Source organism: Sceloporus occidentalis, unplaced genomic scaffold (assembly GCF_023333645.1).
Source record: "Sceloporus occidentalis isolate IW3139 unplaced genomic scaffold, rSceOcc1.0.p SCAF_6, whole genome shotgun sequence".
Lineage (NCBI taxonomy): Eukaryota > Metazoa > Chordata > Lepidosauria > Squamata > Phrynosomatidae > Sceloporus > Sceloporus occidentalis.
The window spans coordinates 85,361,834-85,382,707 of record NW_028316986.1 but is presented as its reverse complement, the minus strand read 5'-3'; the positions used below and the strand labels follow the sequence as shown (position 1 = coordinate 85,382,707).

General features: G+C 38.5%; 1 protein-coding gene across 3 annotated transcripts in view; it reads left to right on the top strand.

The window, feature by feature from the left end:
• Nucleotides 1-20,874, top strand: part of UTRN (utrophin) — a 446,595-nt gene that overhangs the window by 174,982 nt on the left and 250,739 nt on the right. For all 3 annotated transcript variants that reach the window (XM_089530248.1, XM_089530249.1, XM_089530250.1), the window contains exons 46-51: nucleotides 1,560-1,709; nucleotides 3,004-3,088; nucleotides 3,971-4,185; nucleotides 6,725-6,842; nucleotides 8,912-9,117; nucleotides 19,252-19,406. In XM_089530248.1, coding sequence (XP_089386374.1) covers nucleotides 1,560-1,709; nucleotides 3,004-3,088; nucleotides 3,971-4,185; nucleotides 6,725-6,842; nucleotides 8,912-9,117; nucleotides 19,252-19,406 — 929 coding nt within the window. The remainder of the gene's footprint in view (nucleotides 1-1,559; nucleotides 1,710-3,003; nucleotides 3,089-3,970; nucleotides 4,186-6,724; nucleotides 6,843-8,911; nucleotides 9,118-19,251; nucleotides 19,407-20,874) is intronic.

Genomic DNA, 20,874 nt, shown 5'->3' with positions numbered 1-20,874 from the left:
TTCCCAGAATCCCATAGCACTGAGCCATGGATGTTTAAGGGGGGGGGTCAAACTATTTCTGCAGCCTTTTGCTACCCCAAAGCCCTTCCTATTTACAAGCAAGGCAAAATCTCTTCCTTCCAAGCCATTGAAAACCAACCCAAGGGGAGGGCTGATTGCTTCTTTCCCATTGGTCAGCTTCGGGATAAATTTGCATATTACAAGTAAAGGTGTTTAGGGCCTCAAAAACGACCCTGTGATAAAGAATTACAACAATACTGAGTGGTAGACATTTAAAAGATGAGGCAATTAGACTCCCAGGGAAACAGGAACGATTGATGGCCTTTTTTTTCTTTGCTCACTGTAACCTGAAAGTAATGCCTTTTGCAGGGTATATATACCAAGTGGGCTGGCAATAGCTCTGAGTGGCAGATGTCTTGAAAACCTGCTCTCTAGGCTAAGCCAGGCAGGGAGCCATGGGGAGGGCTGGAGCTGCCTCCAGGGCCTTGCTGGGGGGGGAGGTCCCGGGGGAGGGGCCAAACCGGGGCAGGACCGTGTGGCCCCGCCCCAAACCGGGAAAGTCCCGCCCCCAGGCGGGATATGGCAAGCCTACCTGTATGCCAAGTTAAGCATGATTAAGCATTATTTGAAAAACCAGAAACATCCTTTCAGTTTTGAAGTATTATTGTGCAATAAAATTTGATGACTAGTTCATTTTTAAAATGGGAATCCTAAGTGGTCACAGATGATGCAATACATAAAATAAGTGATTTTTTTTCCTTATTGAAATAATACAGTGTTAGGTCTGATCATTGTCTGGGACAAGATTCTGAGACCCCATGAAGAAATTCTGAGGTATTCTAGTTAGTACAACTATGGTGATTGGGGTGGGATGGAGAGGGGAACTAATTTTTTCCAGTTATTCTTACAGCCTTCTGAAAATCTGATTTAGATGTTGGGGGACTATATGGAGCAGCATAGGAAGTAGTATAGGCTACATTGGGAAAGGGGGAAATTGTTTCTTTCCCTCTTTACCAATAAGAGCCTCCTCTGGACCAAGGAGGCTTTTGTCAATGGAAGAAGCCGTTCTTTTTTAAGAAAGTTAAATCTAAACCAGGGTTAGGCAATCGCAGTGGGCCTATGGGGCCAGTTTTTTGTCTATGGAACTAGCACTTGGACCATGAGAAATATATGAATTTCAGATGCTATAAACAAATAAACATTTTTGTGCCTTAAAGCCAGAAGTGACCAGATTCAACTTCTGATTTTGAAAAATGAATATATTTTGATGGTAAATAGTGTAGAGGACAATCGATTAAAAAAGTGAATTACCACTTTTAGAAACCTCCTTGAATTGCCCCCTTTTTTCTGGCACTAGGCATTGCACACATGTTTCTTAGCATGCTCAGACAGGAATTTGCATTTTTAAACAAATTGCCTGCTTAGTTTTTATTTTTAATTCCACCTTTTATTGTCAGAACCACATTCTGTGATTTTAGTAGTCTTTCCTAGAATTACAGCATAGATATGCAGAAATAATTAGTTTCCATCAGATTGAAACATTCTCTTAATCTCTTTAGGGCCTGATTGAGGAGATGGATGTGCAAGGAGAGAAACTTAAATGGCTAAACAGAAGTGAACCAGATGTGCTCTCAAATAAAAGCATTGGGCCTCCAGAAAGAGAAAATATTTCTGAAAGACTGAGGTTCCTGAATATTAGGTGGAAAAAGGTATGGATTCCTTACAAATGACCAAGCATTACATGTATTCTGTGTAATTAATCTCTTGCAAGATGCATTTGAATTTTTGTGCAATATAGGGGGAGAGAATTGGACAAATTAGTGTAAAACAGTACCTATTATTAAAGGGCTGATTAAAATTATATTGTCTTATATTAATTATATTGTATTCTTATGGTCTAAGTCAGTAATGTTCTTTACTTTGTGGTAGCATGCATAGTGTCAGAGACACTGAAGATGACCTTATCTCAAGAGAAAATGACTAACGGGAAAAATTCATATAATTATAGTTGGTGTCAGGTTTCCATATTATCTCACACAGGATATCCTACACAGAAGAAGATTCAGTGCTTTTTTCTTTTCTTTTTTTGTAAACTTTTTATTATAATTTTTATTACCTCTCAGTCCTGCCATTTTCTGAAAGTTTGAGGTCTCTGTCTGTGTCTTTCTCCAAGCTTTAAAGCGTAGAGTAGTTTTCTACTTCCTCTTGTCAGATAGCCTAACTTTTAGTAGAACACTGCTGTCTCTAGAATGCCATTGCTTAGTTGCAAACCTTAAGCAAACATCTGAAAGGGAGGTATTCATTTGTGAGCAGTGTCTCATAGTGAGCAGGATCTCTCTTAAAGAGAGAGGGTTAAATTGCAACTGGAACTTTGTGAGTGGCTTTGGATTTTGTAGCAATCCAACTATATTTGTTTGGGAGAAGTTGCTCTTCTTTGTACAAATAGTTACATTGCTGTTGACTGTTTGCTCTATGTATTGTTATGGATCTAGTCACATTGTAGTTACAGGTTTTCTTTTATGTCTTCCTAAGTTTAAAAAATCAGGGAAATTCCCTAAAGAAAGAAAAGAATCCCATCCCATTTAAAGCAAAACGATATTATTAGATCAAGGAAGGTGTGCTCCAGTTTTTTGTTCCGTAAAGATGAAATACCTCCACTTTAAAGCTAGAGTTAGGATTGTGCAGTTGTTCATTAGGGCACTTTTTTTTACCTCTACACTTGTCCATCATTTGTAATGTATTTTGAATAAGTTCTGTTGAGCAGACAATTCTTACACAACATCGCCAAACATGCAACTTCCATTCACATATAAAGAAACTGAACTTTGTATTAGTAGCAGAAAGCAAACCCCTCCTTCTCTAGACTCTTTGGTGATGAAGTAAATGAATAATGAAGATGGAACAGCTTTTTTGCTTGGGTGCCTCTATAGTGGCAGTGCTTTAGTGTAACACTAATTATGGACTGCTTGCTTCTTCTGATATAAAACATTCTTCCCATATTAGTTGTTCAGAGAAGCACCCAACAGAGTGAGAGAACTGGAGACACATGTTCATCAGCTCCATCTTGTGCCACAGGCAAAGCCTCCTGGTGAGTTCTGAGCAGAAAATGTGTTTCTCTGGGTCAGTGGGTAAAGAATGACATATGATGTTTTTGTTACCTTGTTAAATCATAGGGTTTGGCTAAGAAGGCAGATGCATTATAAATACTTGTTTGATCTTGAGGGGAAAGAATGCTTAAGATAGCTGTTTCTGTTAAAGGGTGTGATACTGAGTACTTAAGACCATATGTTTAAATGTATGTTTTCAAATGGACATGTGATACATTTTCTTAACAAAAGAAGGAGACTTTGAATGAGCAATATAAAAAAGTTCCTATAATGTTATCAGTCTTTTAAAGACCTCCATTGATGTATTCTTCCATTAGTATGATTCAGAGGATCCCTATGCTTGCTTATGAGTCACAGGCATTTCATTGGCTGCCAGTGATTTTTTAAAATTTATTACTTCCTGGAACACACTCAGATCTCAAGCCAAGGTGAATTGTTTGATGACAGCTTTGGTTTGTGGATTTTGCCAATTTACCTTTAAATGTTCCCAAACTGCTTGGGTAAGCTGATCAGATGATGAATTTTTGCACATTTCACTAACCCTGACAGTAATGAGGTTGCTGTTGATATTTCTGTGATGTACATTGTGATGTACATTATGTCAGTCTTTCCCTACCATTTTATACTTGAAGGGCAATAGTTCAAATGGGGAATTGTGAATATCTGAATATTTGGAAGTGGTAAATTATTTTGAACCTGAAGCCCAACCCTTAGGGAATGTACATTGTCCAGACTACTGCTCCCATCTTCCAGTTTCATAGACTATGCTGAACCACACATCTAAACATCTGTTGGAATACATATTCTGTATACCTTTTAAATGGAAGAGGAAATGTTGAGTAAAACATGTTATAATTGTTTAGGGTACCCTGTTCTCCAAAAGATGGTGCTAGTGTCCTCTGGCTCTGAAAGCATCGCTCAAATGCCACAGACTTTGGAAATCTCTGCACCTGCTGATCTCAATAAAACTACAACAGAACTGGCTGACTGGTTGGCACTGATTGACCAGATGCTGAAGTCCAACATAGTTACTGTGGGAAATGCTGAGGAAATCAATCGGACAATTGCACGTATGAAAGTATGTGGAGCCGTTAAATGTTGTTACTTTGATATCATAAAGATATTTTGTTTTGTCCCTGCTATTTGGTCTGTGGGAACCAGTGTAATAATAACAGATTGACTGATAAAAGAAGTTTCCAAAGAAGCATCTGGTACAGGGTTAAGTCTTTGTGAAAGTTACAAGTTCAAAAAGGCATGGACTCTTTGCACAGAGCTTCGACAAGATATTTTTGTTGTTGCAGTCCTCTCAATACCCACTGGCTATATTGGCTTGGGGATTCTGAGAGCAGTAGTCAAACCCCCCCCCCCCCCCCAAGCTCTGGCTTTATGCATGTTTCATTAAGTTATACATAATATTCACACAGCATCCTTTTCAGTCCCTACTACTTTTGAACAGGAGGAAGGGAGCTTGGTGCAGAGAGTTCCTTTTCCCTAGCAGAAGATTCTAAAGATGGTTGTCTGAATATGTTGTCCAGCAGGAAAAGGATGTTCTCTGTGTATTTTCTGCTTGGCCATTGTCCTCCACATTCTACTGTGACAAAGGAACAAGGGATGTGAAGACAGCTATGAATTTTTGGCACTTTGGGACTTCATTGGGAAAAAATCCATTTGCACAAAGCTTATGCTTTTCTTATGCATTTTTTGTGTGCCAAAAGCAATATTTTTGTGCAGAAATCAGTGTATTTTGTGGGAAATGCATTGTTTCTTGTATCCCTAGAGCATGCGGGAAAGCTGCATGTGATTTTTCAGCAAAAGAATCTGTTTGGCTACATTGCAGTAGTTTACACAATGTGGACAGTTTGTGCAATTTTTGGAAATATATTTATTCCTGCACAGAAAAACCGTGTGTAGTTTTTCTGTACAGGCAATGTGTGTAAGGCAGTAATTTTATACAGGAGGCAGTGTATTTTGTACAAGATACATTGATTCCTATGTAGAAACTTTACTCTTTTGGGGAAAAACATATTTTCTGATCAGAAAAACTACATGTATTTGGGGACAAATGAGTTTTCCTCAGTGAAAGTGTTAACAGTACTCAGAATTGCACTAGCATCCCTATATTCTCACAGGGCATGGAGAAAAGTACTGAAGTTACTTGTTATGCATGTGGCAATTAAATAAGTGAAGAGTTATATGCTGCGAGTTTTGAACCATTGCCTTTCTCACTCCTAAATATGTTGCGGAAGGGTCTTGGGACATTGGGGGGCATGACTTACAGGATTATGGTGTGCACAGCCTTCTTCAGCAAATGGAACAAGTAGTGATGTGTTGAATCCTGTTCTTTGATTATTATATTTTTTTTATCAGTCATCAAATGCACAAACCTCTGAAAAAATCTCTCCTTGAATAATATACATTTGAAATTATGATGTGTTTGTGGCTGACTCCTATAAATACAATGCTGTAACATTATCCAAGAGTATTACTATTTTAAAGCTAACACTGATTTTTAAAAATGACTCCTAGGTATGCATTTGTATTTGGATGATGCTCTGCTGAAAAGACATATAATACAGGTTACTAGAACAAGTTCACCTTTCCTGAAACGTTGTTGTTGTTGTTGTTGTTGTTGTTGTTGTTGTTGTTATTATCATCATCATCATCATCTACAAATAGTCATATTCACATTCTGTTTAAAATAATTAAATTGATTTAAAGTAGGTTAATTGGTTTACTCAATAACTGTAAAATCTGGATATCCAACAGTCCTAGACAAGCGGTGATTGAGTTTAAAGAGGGATATGAATGCCTACATTGGTAATGGAAATTGTACTAACAGAAGTTGAGAGAGAACATACTTATGTTGTCATTTTCTTTTCTTCAGATAATGACAAAACTTAAAAAGTGGACCAACTAGTAACTAATAGCTTTAGGATGTGTGTATGTACATGTTTGTGTGTATATGTATTTAACACTAAAGTAGCTGAATTAATTGCCTAGCATTTTGTTGTAACAATACATTTAATGAAGTTTCTTGGAACTGCTCTCAGAGGGCTTTTTGGATGGACACACAACTTGTTATGTATGTAATGGCTCATTATGGAAATTTCCCTGAACTACTTTGTATGGAAAGAGAGGATATATTGTACTGTACTAATGTTCAGCCGATCTTGCTGCTAATTTCCTCTCAAATAAAAATGGAAGTATTTTGCTGGCTAAACAGTATTTGAACGTACTTTGACTAAGGTTTAGAGGAATGAGTGTAGTGTGTGTGTATCTGTATGTGTGTGCACACATGTGTAATACAATACAGGAAAAATTCTTAAAACAGAAGAACATAGGTAATATGGTATTCTAGGTAAAGTCAACTGATTGTCCTAATATAGAAATTGTTCAAGAATGAGTGAAATAGACAATATATCCTTTTTTTTTGTAATATAAACCTGGACTGGCTCCATCCTTTGTGCTAACTATAGCTGTTCACTTCCACTGATATAAAAGACCTTGCACTAGTACAGTGACACTATTGGACAGAAGCCCTAGAAAGCTTTATAAAATGAAATTTTGTATTTTTTAAAAGATCCAGTGGCAACAGATTTTAATTTTCCTCTTTATAGATAACAAAGGAAGATTTAGAGCATCGGCATCCCCAGTTGGATTCTGTGTTTACTTTGGCACAGAATCTGAAAAACAAAACATCAAGTTCTGATGTGAGGACAGCAATCACAGAAAAATGTATGTATGTTTCTGTTGCAGAGACGTCTTGGAAGATGAGCACCAAAGATCTCTATGGTAGATACGATTACAGTAAAGTGACCAATTTGTGATTTAAAAAATGATAGCTGCAGGAGGTCCAGGCAGAATAAGTTATCTGTGGAGGAAGGGTCTATCCGATTCTTGATAGATAGGTCAAGGAAGGAGCTTTGGTGAGGTCCAATAGCAAAATGCCTTTTGTTACGCCGTGATGTCATATTTACTGACTTTTTAAAGGTCTCAATAACTGTATGAAATAATATGGATTTACTTATTAGAGTTCATCTTGCTAAAGACAAACAAACTGGACTTTCGTATTGAATTCAAAACCCCATAATTGTTTAGGAACCTTTAAAAAAAACACCCTAATTTTCATGCCTGTGAATTTAACAACATTTAACAGTCTATAAAGGTAATTAGAGTAGGGAGATTGAATCTTTATATTCTATTGACTGTATTTGAATTGGTATAATTGTTTATTTTTTCAAAAATAATGGAAGTCATTTACATGAAAATATATTGTAGTAAACTTGAAAAATCCATGAAAAATATGAGAAAAAGGAAAAACTGAGTAAGTTGTAGTATGGAGAAAATAATTTGCTAAAGCTGCAGGCACGTGAGAAGTAAAAGTAAAAATCAAGGAGAAATAAAGGAATACTAGATTATTTAAAGCATGACAGTAATAGTCTGACAAATGTACTGATAATAGTTTTACAAGTTATGTACCTCTTCCAATAAATATATATTATGCATCTTGTTAGAAAAAAGATATCTTATCCCATTTTTCTAGAAAAACTAATGGGAGGTGAAGGGAATACAATCACCCCTCCTTTCTTGTGGGGGATCCGTTCTGTTCCCCTCCCCCCGCGAAAATGAAGAAATATGCATATTCAAGCCCTATTGGCTTGAATGGAGGCATTCCCCATTTTAACTCCCTCTGTTCACCCCTCCCACAGATAATCAAGGGGCGCGAATCCGAAGTCCATGAGAATGGAGGGAGGACTCTACTACCATTTTTCCTCCAGGAAAGACAAGGGCAAAGGAGATATTTTTTTCATGTTATGATACAGTTGTTCACAACACTGCTGCCACCTTCTGCAACAGTGCCAAGTTGGGGCAAAACAACTTTTCATTTCTTGGTTGTTCTAGGTGAAAGAAAGGAACTCAAAACTCTGCTTTTGCTGAAAGTGAAAACAGCAATATCTCTTTGTATCTGCAGAGATGGAAGTGAGCCCCTTGGCAAATAACAGGGGAGGGTCATGAGTTCTCCTTGTTCCCATTGGCTTTTGCACAGGCAGAAGTGAGGTGCACCTTTGATGTGGGTGTGCCTTTTTGCAAAAATCCAGCTGGTAGGAAGAAGAGGATTTTTCTTTTCCTTCTCAAAGGTCCTATCCACATTGCAGAAACAATCTACGGTAGTTGGACGCCGCTTTAACTGCCCTGGTTCAGTGCTAGTTTAGTGTGACACCAGAGCTTTCTGACAAAACTAGTTTCCAGAATTCCCTAGCATTGAATCAGTGCAGTTAAAGCAGTGCCAAACTGGATTATTTCTGCAGTGTGGATTGGACCTGGAAAAGAAAGAAAGAAGTGGTAGTTTCTCAGAAGCATGACAGCTAAAGTAATGTATACATTACTGATTGCTAAAAATAATGAAAGCTTACAGTTGACTCATGAAATGTTACAGAATCCAGGATGAAGGGAAGCATGTAACACAGAGGTCTGTGCTGATCTGTGGGAGTTATGTTATCTGTTTACAGGCTAGTACCAATTTGAGAGGAGCGACTGCCAAAGTCAAATATGAACACTTGTTTATGCTTATAGCATGTGCAAGTGTTTCAGAGAGAGAGAACATCAAAGGGAACCCAAGTGTATAGATGGAATGCCCCATGTGATAAATGGGGAAGGTCTATGATCTGTCCATGTGCATTATGACATATTCAAGACTCAAGATTGGCTTAGTGATTTCTATACTTTGGGTAACAGATGGATGATAACAAAATATCTAGAGCATGTTTTGATGTGGTCAGATGTTTCTGTGTTGTCTATTTCAGTGGAGAAATTGAAGAATCAATGGGATAATACTCAGCATGGGGTGGAAGTACGCCAACACCAGTTAAGACGCATGCTTTCTGACAGTATGAAGTGGGATGACCTGAAACAAGAAATGGAGAACCTAATTGGACAATATGAGATACATCTTCATGCTCTTTTACAAACACCCAAAGAAAAACTTACTAAGCAAATCTCTGAAAACAAAGTGAGTTCAAATGCATGCTATTGTTTGCCTCTCAGGATTTATAAATCCAACATTTTTGTGTGTCACAGTTTGATCACTTTTTGAAATAGGATATTGTATTGTGTTTTTGCAGATTGCAAGGTATGATTGAATATTGTTTCACCTAACATTTGTCTACTCATAGAAAATCGGTTCATTTGGGGAAAGTTCCATGGCACTAACTTTCTATGGTATTGGGAAACTTATCTCCATACCTGGGTTGGGGTTACCTATCACAAGTACCTCCATTTTGTTTGGATTCAGCTTGATACTGTTTTCCCTCATCCCATCCATTACTGATATCAGGCAGTCATTCAGAGGGGAGATGCCCTCTTTGGTCACTGAAGCAGTCTCAGCCATAGAGAAACAGATTTGGGTGTCATCAGCATACTGATAATGCCCCACCCTGACTACATCACTGGAAGCAGAAGATGGAGAAGCTCTGTTCTCTCTGGTGAAAAAGGGAAACAGCAGGAGCAGATGGTGGTACGGACCATGAACTGATAATATCAAAATTTAGAGTACAGCCAAAGAATATATCATCATGTCTAAAGACAACCTGAAGAACATCCTTATAGAAAAGTGGTGGCGAACCTATGGCACTAGTGCCAGAGGTGGCACTCAGAGCCCTCTCTGTGGGCACACACACCATCACCCCAGCACATAGTTTGCCAGAGTTTGTTACTAGAAAGCCAGAGAGACATGGCACTTTGCAATAAATATATGAGTTTTGGGTTGCAGCTTGGGCACTCAGTGTCTAGAACGTTCGCCATCACTGTTACAGAATTTAGTGAAAAAGTAAAAACAGATTTGCACTATTAAGTCTAATTTACTCAGAACCAGAAAAACTCTGAACCAAAGTGAGGGATGTTGTGAGGAAAAAATGCAAAAAGACACTATTCACAGCCAAAAAGGAAGCACAGTTTTATTAGATGACAGATGAAACTCTTGAGGAAGTTAAAGACGGATGAGAAACAAAAGGGGACAGAAAGACTCCGAATCCTGAATGCAACAATGACATGTGTTCTGGGGCAAGGAGGACTATATAATAATGAGTGCAGAAACAAAAAAGGAAGAGCAAGAGACCTCTTCCACAAGATCTGAGAAATCAAAAGGAAATTCAAGAAGAGGGTTGCTATACAACAAGCACACATACACATTACATGATCAAGAAGAACTAAAAAGACAATGAAAATAATAGTGTATGAAACTATATGAACTATATGAAAGAGTTGAAAGAATGGCAGATTCATTGAAGGCATAACCATTTGAAGATGAATCCACAATTTTAGAAAGTAGAGCTGAAGCTGCACTTACAACAGTTGGAAGAAATCAGTTACTAGAAAATGATGGCATACTAGTAGAGTTGTTTTAAATAACAGAAACAGAATCCATTCAGATTAGAACTAAAGTCTGCCAACAAATATGGAAAATAAAAGAGTGGCCCACAAACACTCAATATACATTCCAGCTCCCCAAAAAAAGGAGACTCCAGGGATAGTAGTAACCATTGCATTAATCTCACATACAATCAAATTGATGATCAAAAATTTACAACTAAAAGTTTCAGCATATAAGGAGCATGAAATGTCAAGGTGTCCAAGCTAGGCTTAGAAAAAGAAGAGGCACTGGAGATCATATTGCAAGCATACATTGGATAATGGTGCACACCAAAAAATTCACAGTGTGTCTGTGTGTGTCACAGCATTTGATTATGCAACTTAACTGATCATAAGTTATACTCAGGTCAGGAGACCACTGCCAGGACAGAATAAGGAGAAACAGAATGACTTCCAGTTGGCTAGAGGTTTCATTTTATCATTCTGTCTGTTTAATCTGTATGCAGAAGATTTCATAAAGCTGGATTAGAGGTGTGAAAATCAGAGGAAGTTTGATATGCAGATGACACCATTCTACTAGCAGAAAATAACAAAGACTTGGAACTACTGAAGAAAGTCAAGCAACAAAGTGCAAAGGCAGGATTACAGTAAGGAAACAATGAAGACATTGAGAGAACAATAATAATAAAACCCTTCCTGTACCTTGGTTTAGTCATTAATCAGAATGGAGACTGAGGTCAAGAATCAGAAGAAGACCAGTATTTGAAAGGATAGCTTAGAGTCACCTTAAATTGGAAACTACTCGAAGGCAAACAACAGCAATGGTTGTGAAAGCTGGACAGTGAAGAAAGTGATAGGAAGAAAATAAACTCATTTGAAATGTGGGGCTGGAGGTGAGTTCTGCAAATACCCTGGACTGCCAAAAAGACAAATAAATGGGTCCAAGAGCAGATGTAGCCTGAACTAAGAAGCCTAGACGACCAAGCTGAGACAATTGTTCTTTGGACATATTATGAGAAGGTATGACTCATTAGAAAAGAAAATGATGCTTGGCAAAGTGAAAGGTAATAGAAAAAGAGGAAGACCACACTACAGATAGATGGACTCAATCAAGGAACAGATGATCCTGAGTCTGCAAGACCTGAGCAGGGCTGGTAATAATACAGTGACTTAGAGGTCTCTTATTCATAAGATTGACATAAGTTAAAATCAACTTGATGGCAGTTAACAACATATAACCCTTCTTCCTGTTTTGCTGTCTTTCTGTGAATTGGTGTTTTTCAGGCTAAGACAATGTGTTATACAGTTTTGTATGTGCATTTTAAAAAAATTACTTCATGACAAAGGATATCATTTTTTCTCAACAGATACATCAGCCTTAATTCTCTATTTCAAAATAGTACTTCTCTCAGAAGGGTAACTTCCGTAACAAGTATCTTTCAATAAACGTTCTGTGTTTATTTAAGCAAAGACATTTTAAGTTATAAATTATGGAATATATTTGCAATAAGCTTTTCAAATACTTACTATAATTCCTTGATATTGGATGAAAGGTTTCTGAGGTAGTGAGCTAATAAAGCTATATGAAGGTTTTGCCAATAAATGTGTTTTATTACCATGTACTGAAATTTAACATCCAGAAGTGAATGTCTGTCAGGAGCATAGTGTGTTCTGGAGAACATTTCATTCAATTATTGCAATAGATATAGGATTCTACATCAATATCAGGCAATCAAATAAAGCCAAACAACTCATAACTTTTAATATTGTTGTATGTTGCAAAAGAGACCAATGTGCATAATATCACTGGATTTTGTAAAATGAATTAAGGTTGGAGAAAAACTCTAGAGAAATTATTGGTAATTCTTTTGGGTGTTTCTTTTTGAAGACAGGAAGAGGAATAAACATTTTGCAAACATGATACTTAAAAGTAGTTTACCTGTAGCTTGTCATAGAAGGAGACTCCACTACACTCTGAAGCAGCCTATTCTGCTATCAAAGTGCTCTTACTGTCAGGAAAGTGTTCCTATTGTTGAGGTGGAATCCCTGTTTTTCTTGGGTTTGCATCCATTGCTTTGTGTCCTAATCTGTGGAGCAATGGATGCAAGGCAGTTTAACTCCACACTCAATATGACATCCCTTCAGAAATTTAAATGTGACTATCATGTCATCTCTTAATCTCCTCTTCCCCAGGCTAAACATACCCAGTTGCCTAAGCCACACGTCTAGGGGATGGTTTCTAGATTTTCACCATTTTGGTCATCCTACTCTTGACATGCTGCAGCTGGTCAATATCCCTCTTGAATTTTGTGCAGGACAGGTGTGCCTTCATGGATCTCACTGTTACTTTCATTTATTCTTATCCTGATAATTAATTTCCCTTTATTCAGCAGATATTTATTTCCTAGTTTACAACTGATTTGAATTGTAAAAGTAGAGCTATTGAAAGCATCATCTATAGCAAATGTTTGCCAATGGGCTCTCTATGTGTGTGTGTGTGCATGGATATGCACACATCCATGTGGGTGCATCCTAAACTGTATTTCCCTTTTACCCTGAATAGTTCTTACCATTACTTTCTATTATTGTTGCCCTTTCTTTCCTCTGCAAGGAAAAATAATCAATTTATCCAATGTGGAACCAATGAGTGAATCATAGAATCATAGAGTTGGAATAGACCACAAGGGTCATCCCATCCAACCCCCTGCCATACAGGAACTCACCATCAAAGCACCCCTGACAGATTTGATTTGATATTTGATATTTGATCTTTTTAATTTGTTGTCTGCTTTTATATCTAATTCTATCTTGTATTATTATCTGTTGTTTAAATGTACAGTGCACCCTTGCTTTATGTGAGGGATCCGTTCTGGACTCCCCCATGTAAAGCAAATTACGTGTATGTTCGAGCCCCATTTAAATGAATAGGGCTTGTGCATGTGGTGGCGCGGCGGTGTGGGTGCGTGCCATGGGCACACGCCTTATTAATCCCTATGGGACGTGCCACCCCTTACTCCCTGCATGGCTTTCAGCATATGCTGAAAGCCACGTAAAGCACACCCACATATGATGTAGGCGCATTGTATTTTGTACAGTGTATGGCAGGTTTCATTTTTATCGATTTTATTGTTTGAATGTACAACGCTTTGTAAATCTACAGCACTATATAAATAATAATAATAATAATAATAATAATAATAATAATAATACGTAATAATAATGGCCATCCAGGCTCTGTTCGAAAACCTCCAAAGAAGGAGACTCACCACACTCTGAGGGAATTAGTTCCACTGTTGAACAGCTTTTACTGTCTGGAAGTTCCTGCTAATGTTGAGGTGGAATCTCTGTTCCTGGAGCTTACATCCATTGTTCCAGGACCTAGTCTCTGGAGCAGCAGAAAACAAGCTTACTTCATCCTCAATATGACTCCCCTTTAAATACTTAAACAGAGCTATCATATCACCTCTTAACTGTCTCTTCTCCAGGCTAAACATACTCAGCTCCCTAAGTCTCTCCTTGTGGGACATGGTTTCCAGACTCACCATTTTGGTTGCCCTCCTCTGGACATACTCCAGCTTGTTGACATCCTTTTTGAATTGTGGTGCCCAGAACTGGACACAGTATTCCAGGGCCTGATCAAAGCAGAATAGAGTGGCACTATTACTTCCCTTGATCTAGACACTGTACTTCTGTCGATGCAACCTAGAATCATATTAGCCTTTTAGCTGCCATATCACACTGTTGACTCATGTTCAACTTATGCTCTACTAGGACTCCTAGATCCCTGTCACACAGTCTCGTTAATTGGGTGTCCCCCATCCTGTATCCATGCATTTTATTTATTTATTTTTTGCCCTAAGTGTAGTACTTTACATTTCTGTGTGTTGAAATTCATTTTGTTAGCTTTGGCCCAGCTTTCTATTTAGTTCATTTTGAATTTTATCCTGTCCTCTGGGTTATTAGCTATTCCTCCTAATTTGGTGTCATCTCCAAATTTAATAAGCATGCTCCCTATTATTTCAGCCAAGTTATTGATAAAGATGTTGAATAGCATGGGGCCCAAGACAGAACCCTTTGGCATCCCACTGGCCACTTCTCTCCAAAATGAAGAAAAGCCATTGCTGAGCACCCTTTGAGTTCAGCTGGTCAACCAATTACAATCCACTTAACAGTCAGATTTTCTGGCCCACATTTTACCAGCTTGTCTCCAAGAATATCATGGGGGACCTTGTTAAAGGCCTTACTGAAATCAAGATACACTATATCTACAGCATTTCCTTCATCTACCAAGTTGGTAATTTTATCAAAAAAAGAGACCTGATTAGTCTGGCATGACTTCTTTCTCAGAAACCCATGTTGACTTTTTGTGATTACTTATTGCTTTCTAAATCTTTACAAACTCTCTGTTTAATGATATGCTCTAGAATCTTTACTGTTATTGATATTAGACTAATTAACCAATAATTATTGGAGTCTTATTTTTCTCCCATTTTGAAGATAGAGACAACGTTTGCACTCCTCCAGTCTTTTGGGGCTTCTCTTCTTCTCCAGGAGTTCTCAAAGATTATTGCCAGTGGTTCTAAGATTACATTTGCCAGTTCTTTTAAAGTCCTTGGATGTAGTTCATCCTGGAGACTTAAATTTATTTAGATTATCAGATATTCCTCTACTACCTCTTTATTTATTCTGTGCTGCATTTCCCCTATTGTGTCCTCTGCTCCTTTTTCCTCAGGTTAATCATCCTTTTTCTTTTCTGAGAAGACTGAGGCAAAGAAGGTGTTGAGTAGTTCTGACTTTTCCCTTCCCCCTGTTAGCATTTCTCCATCTTCTCCACACAGTGGCCCTACCATTTCTTCCTTCTTCCTTTTGCTATGGACATACCTAGGGTTGCCATAGCTGAGGACCTCCAAACCAGGACAAATGTAGGACAAGGTTTAAAAATGTAGGACCTTTTTTATTTCCTGGCAAGGAAATTAAAAAAAAAAAGGTCCTACATTTTTAAACCTTGTCCTCCTCCTTCCTGGCTTGGGAGGAAGCCTCGGCCTGCTTCCAGGCCGGGAAGGAGCATGTGGGCCGCCTGTCATCGCAGCGATCACCGCAGTGGCAAGAGGCCTCCTCCTCCTCCCTGGCTTCGGAGGAAGCTTCGGCCTGCTCCCAGGCCGGGAAGGAGGCGGGGGCCGCTCCTCATCACGGTGATTGCCGCAGTGGAAAGCGGCCTCCTCCTCCTTCCTGGCTTGGGAGGAAGCCTTGGCCTGTTCCCAGGCCGGGAAGGAGGCGGGGGCCGCTCTTCATCGTGGCGATTGCCGCGATGGCAGGCGGCCTTCTTCTCCTCCCCTGCCTCGCGGAGGCGTTGGAGGACCCCGCAGCCGGAGCTCCGACCATGGAGCCGCTTCCAGGGCCTCACTGGGGCCTGGGAGACAGCGTCTCCCAAGCCCCAGAGAGGCCTTGGTTGGCTCTCCGATTGCGGAGCTGCTTCCAGGGCCTCCCTGGGGCCTGGGAGACAGCGTCTCCCAAGCCCCGGAGAGGCCTTGGAGGACTCCGCGATTGCGGAGCCGCCTCCAGGGCCTCGCTGGGGGGGCATCCCGGGGGCGGGGCCAAACTGAGGCGGGACCGTGCGGACCCGCCCCAAACCGGGAAAGTTCCGTCCCCAGGCGGGATATGGCAAACCTAGACATACCCAAAAAAGCTCTTTTTATTGTTCTTAACTTCTCTAGCAAGCCTGAGTTTGTTCTGCTCTTTAACATTTCTGACTTTACTCCTACGCATGCTATTTGTTTGAATTCCTCTTTGGTGATTTCCCTATTTTTCCATTTCTTATACATGTTCCGTTTAAAAGTTAGCTCAGTTGAAAGTTCCTTAGTCATCCATCCTGGTTTCTTGAGACATCTCCCATTTTTCCTCCTCGTTGGAACAGTTTGAAATTGTGCCTTCAGTATCTCCCTTTTGAGAAACTCCCATCCATCCTGAACTCCCTTCTCTTTTAGTATTCCTGACCATGAGATCACCCCCAGTATTTCCCTAAGTTTACTGAAATCAGCTCTCCTAAAGTCTAGAATGCGTGTCTGACTATGCTTGGTTTCCCCTTTCCACTGTATAATAAACTCCAGGAGAACACGATCACTCCCAGCTAAGGATCCCACTACTTGTGCCCCATTTACCAGGTCATCCCTGTTGGTTAGGATCAGATCTAGCTGATCCCCGTGTTGCCTCCTCCACCTTTTGGACAATGAAATTGTCTTTGAGGCAGTGGTTAGTTTGTGCAGTTAAACTGCTTTGTTTTATCAGTTTGTTCTAACTACAACGGTTTCGGGCAAAGAAAAAGAGAAGACAAAAGCTTGGTGATATGAAAAAAATCTGTTTGTTAATAAATCTGCTTGTTATTCTTCTCACCCTTGCTTTGGATGATTCTAGGACTTAGAAGATAGATGTTGGGAAATCATATTATTTTGCTCCTAGTAATTTGCATTTCTTTATCTCTCATTGCAGAGTTATTTTTGTTTCATGCATATTTTTGCAGTAGTAGATTTTCATAGTGAATAATATGATTTTAAACTCCTGTAAGAAATACAGTCATCCTTCCATATTTGCGGCTTTGATTATTCACGGATTTCATTAATATGTTCTCTCTAGGACTGTCTAGGTCCTCCAGTGCCTGTGGTCAACTTTAACTAAAAGTTGCACTGAAAGACCATTTGTAGCTACTCCAGTGCCATTCTATGGTCAGTGTATGTTGGACATTGACCACAGAGTTGCACTGAAGGACCTAGAGATTCCTAGCGAGGTGTCCTTCAGGTAAAAACATGGTGTTTTTGTTATCTGCGGTTTTTCCATATTCACAGGGGTCTTGTTCCCCTAACCCTAGCAAATATGGAGGGACAACTGTTTACCACTCATAAACATCAAGAATACTACGCAGAGGAGAAAAAGTAAACATTTTTTTGATTATAGGGCTATATAAAATTCTCTATAAATGACCAGGCAGAATGATTCACCAGCATTATGTAACTCTTTTGTTTGGATGACAAATTATTTAATAATAATAATAATAATAATAATAATAATAATAATAATTTGTTTTATTTATATACCGCTATTCCAAAGATCATAGCGGTGAACAGCAAGTAAGCTAATTAGCAAGTAAGCTAATTTAAACATTCTTCTTGTAGGACACATCTACGTATTATTTATGATGGCTTAGATATACGTTTTAAGGCTAGGCAGCAGATATCTGAAAAATTGTTAATAATTCTGATCTACAAAAATGCCTTAGGAGAGTTCTTTAAGTGATTGATTACTCCATATAGTCTATTTTTAAAAACCAGTCTCTTTGTCTTTGTCCTTTGTGTCTACATTAGTAAGCCCTTTGGGCAAGAGGTTTTCCATCGGGCACACATCTGATACTAGAACCAAAATATATAGTTATAGTGACGCTGGTAGATGCTGTTTATTAAGATTCAGATGTTAAATTCCATTCTCCTTTTGGTGGGAAGAGCAAATTGCTTGTGTTGTAGCTTCTTTCATTCATTGGCAGGCAGAGTTAGAAGAGGTTAACAAGAAAGGGATGAATACTCATTTCTGTTCCTTCAGTTGTAAAGTAGATTCAGTCTAGCAAGCAGCAGGAGCCATTACCATAGGGCACCATTTCATCCTCAAGCATTTTATCCTAAATAGAACTAGAGACATTACAAATGGGAAAGGGTCAGCTCTGGTGACTCTCTATTGCAGAGTAGGGCAATGACAAGCATGAGGAAGAGCAATCGTAAACTGGACACGCTGCTTCTGAACCCCACCCCTCGAATCACATCAGCAATGGTTGATTATGGTGGCTCTATCTTGAAATGCAGGTTTATCTTAAGTCTTTTGAATATCCCTGCTTTTTAAAAACCTCACTGCAATCCTTATGAAAAGAAATGAGCAGTGACTTGAGGGTTAGTCATAGCTCCCTAGCTGCATCTTGCGTTTTCTTACCGTTCTTGTTGCTTATGTCTTGCTATACCATGTTTCTCTCTGAATTTTGCCTATTCTTCCTGACTCTCCTTGGTTTCTCTTTAGTTCTCCCCTTAATCTGCATATTTTGCCACATACTGGCTTGATTCCTAACAGTTGTTGGTAAAGCACTGCAGAGAAATGTTCATTACAAGATACATTTGCCTCCACTGTGGTAATATTCTGTTGAGACTTCCTTCCCGCCCCCCAACAAATGCATTGCTAGAACTGCTATTTTATCACCCCTGCTCTCTCTCTCTCTCTCTCTCTCTCTGTGTGTGTGTGTGTGTGTAACATGAATGGATCAAATTACTTTCTTCTGCCCTGTGAGATTGGGGTATACAGTAGATGGCTTTGCCCTAAGCTGGAGAATTCCTTATGGTTCACATTTGCACGATATAAAGAACTAATATCACTGTTGAGCAAATCTTTCTTCCTGGGTTTTCATTTCTGGTAGTTTTCTGTGTTTTATTAAGTTATATTATTTAAACAAAAAAGGTAACCAGGGTATGGTAGAACATTTTTGGCTAATAATAATAATAATAATAATAATAATAATAATAATAATAATAATTTTATCCCGCTTTTTGCCAAGCAATCAAAGCGGCGTACAGCAAGTTAAAATACAACTATATATATACAGTACACCCCTTTAAAACAAGATTAAAAGTATAAGATTAAAAACCAACTAATAAAAAAAAAACAACCCCTAGTATTTTGACTAGTAGTTTTACTTTAGTATTACATTTGTTTGCTTGTAAATATTGACACTGATGTTTTTGCTGCTTAGATATTGATACAAGATCTAGACAAAGGTGATGCCAAGATGAATCCATTCAATGATCTTTCAAATAAACTTCTCCAAGAACACAGTAGTGATGACACAAGAAAAGTAAAGGAAATTATGGATCATTTGAATACATCATGGATTAATTTGAAACAAAGGTATGTGTCAACAGATTTCCAAAAGTTTTGTTGCTTTATATGTGCATGTCTATTGCTATATATGTCACATAAAAATATTATGTGATCTAAACTCAGAGCTCCCTTACCACCATGTCAGCTACATTTAAATTAAATTAAATTAAATTAATGGTGGGTTTGAAACTTTCCCTGGATATAATCGGCAAAACAAAGCTGGTTAGCATTCTTATTCATATTGAATCCAGGTATACTGGTCTTCTCAAGTTCCTGAGATAAAGGCACTTCGGAAGCTATATGTATTTTACATATACAGGGCTGTATCATCAAGAACCTCTTATCAAACACTTCTAGTGAAAAAGGTTATACTGATTGAGAAGAAGGCAAAGGAAAAGTAGGCACCAATGTTGTTAGGGTACACTAATAACATGCCTTTTTAAGGTTTGGGATGTAAAATAGTACTTTGGGACCATAGTGTAGGAATGTAGTCATCTTGTTCATTGTCATCATTTCACTACTTCTGCTTTTGCTTTAGTGACAGTTTTTGTGTTTAATAAGGAGAGCTGTAAACAGTATTTTTTCATTCCTGCATTCTTATCATAAATAGTCATATAGCCAATCCTAGCCAAACCAGATAACTGTACTAAACTAGCTGATATCACAGTGATTTGTAGCTAATCAAATTTGCCTGTATGTTGACAGCACTGAGTAGGATAACCAAGTATTCCATTGGTTGCCTTGAAAGGGATGGAGATCTTCAGAACATTCACACCATATGTATCTCTCCAGTTTTCCATATCTTAAGAGGTGATGGTGGTTGTGAGACCCATACTAAGTATACGCTCCTTTTAGAGATCTTAACAGAAAAAACAGACTGAGTTTCCTTGGAAAATATGTTTCAAATTCCATCCCCAACACAAATGCATGTTCTGTAGTGGCCAGTAGAGAACCTCTCCCACCTTGCTCTAGGGAAGATTATTCAAACATTGAAGGAAAGGAAAACCAAGAAACTTGATTCAAGGTGAGCAGGGGCCTGCTTACAACAGAGTGAAAGGAGGACTCTCTTGATTTTGATCTATGGTCATGAAACAACAGCCCTTTATGACAGCCTTATCAATGAGGCCAACAATGTCTGTTGTGAAAATAATGGTAGTATTTTCTGAAAAGCAGAAGATTTTCAATTGCTCTTGAAGTCATATGTGAGAAATGTTTGAAAGAAGACTATACTTTTAGGTTCCACCCTAGCTATTGTAGTGTCAGAAGCTCATTTGATCTGTTAGGGCAAGAATCATCATGTCTGTTCATGTCTAGTTCAGTGTAAGTGAAATGAATAAATGATTTTGATATATCTGATCCTGTCAGATGACAATTAAAGAAGAAGATAATGGGTGTGCAATATGTTTAAGTCCTACTTTAGAATAAGTCCTAATGTATATCCTTCCAGAGCAATAACACAGTGAGAATAGACAACTGCCTTGCAGATGTATCTCCT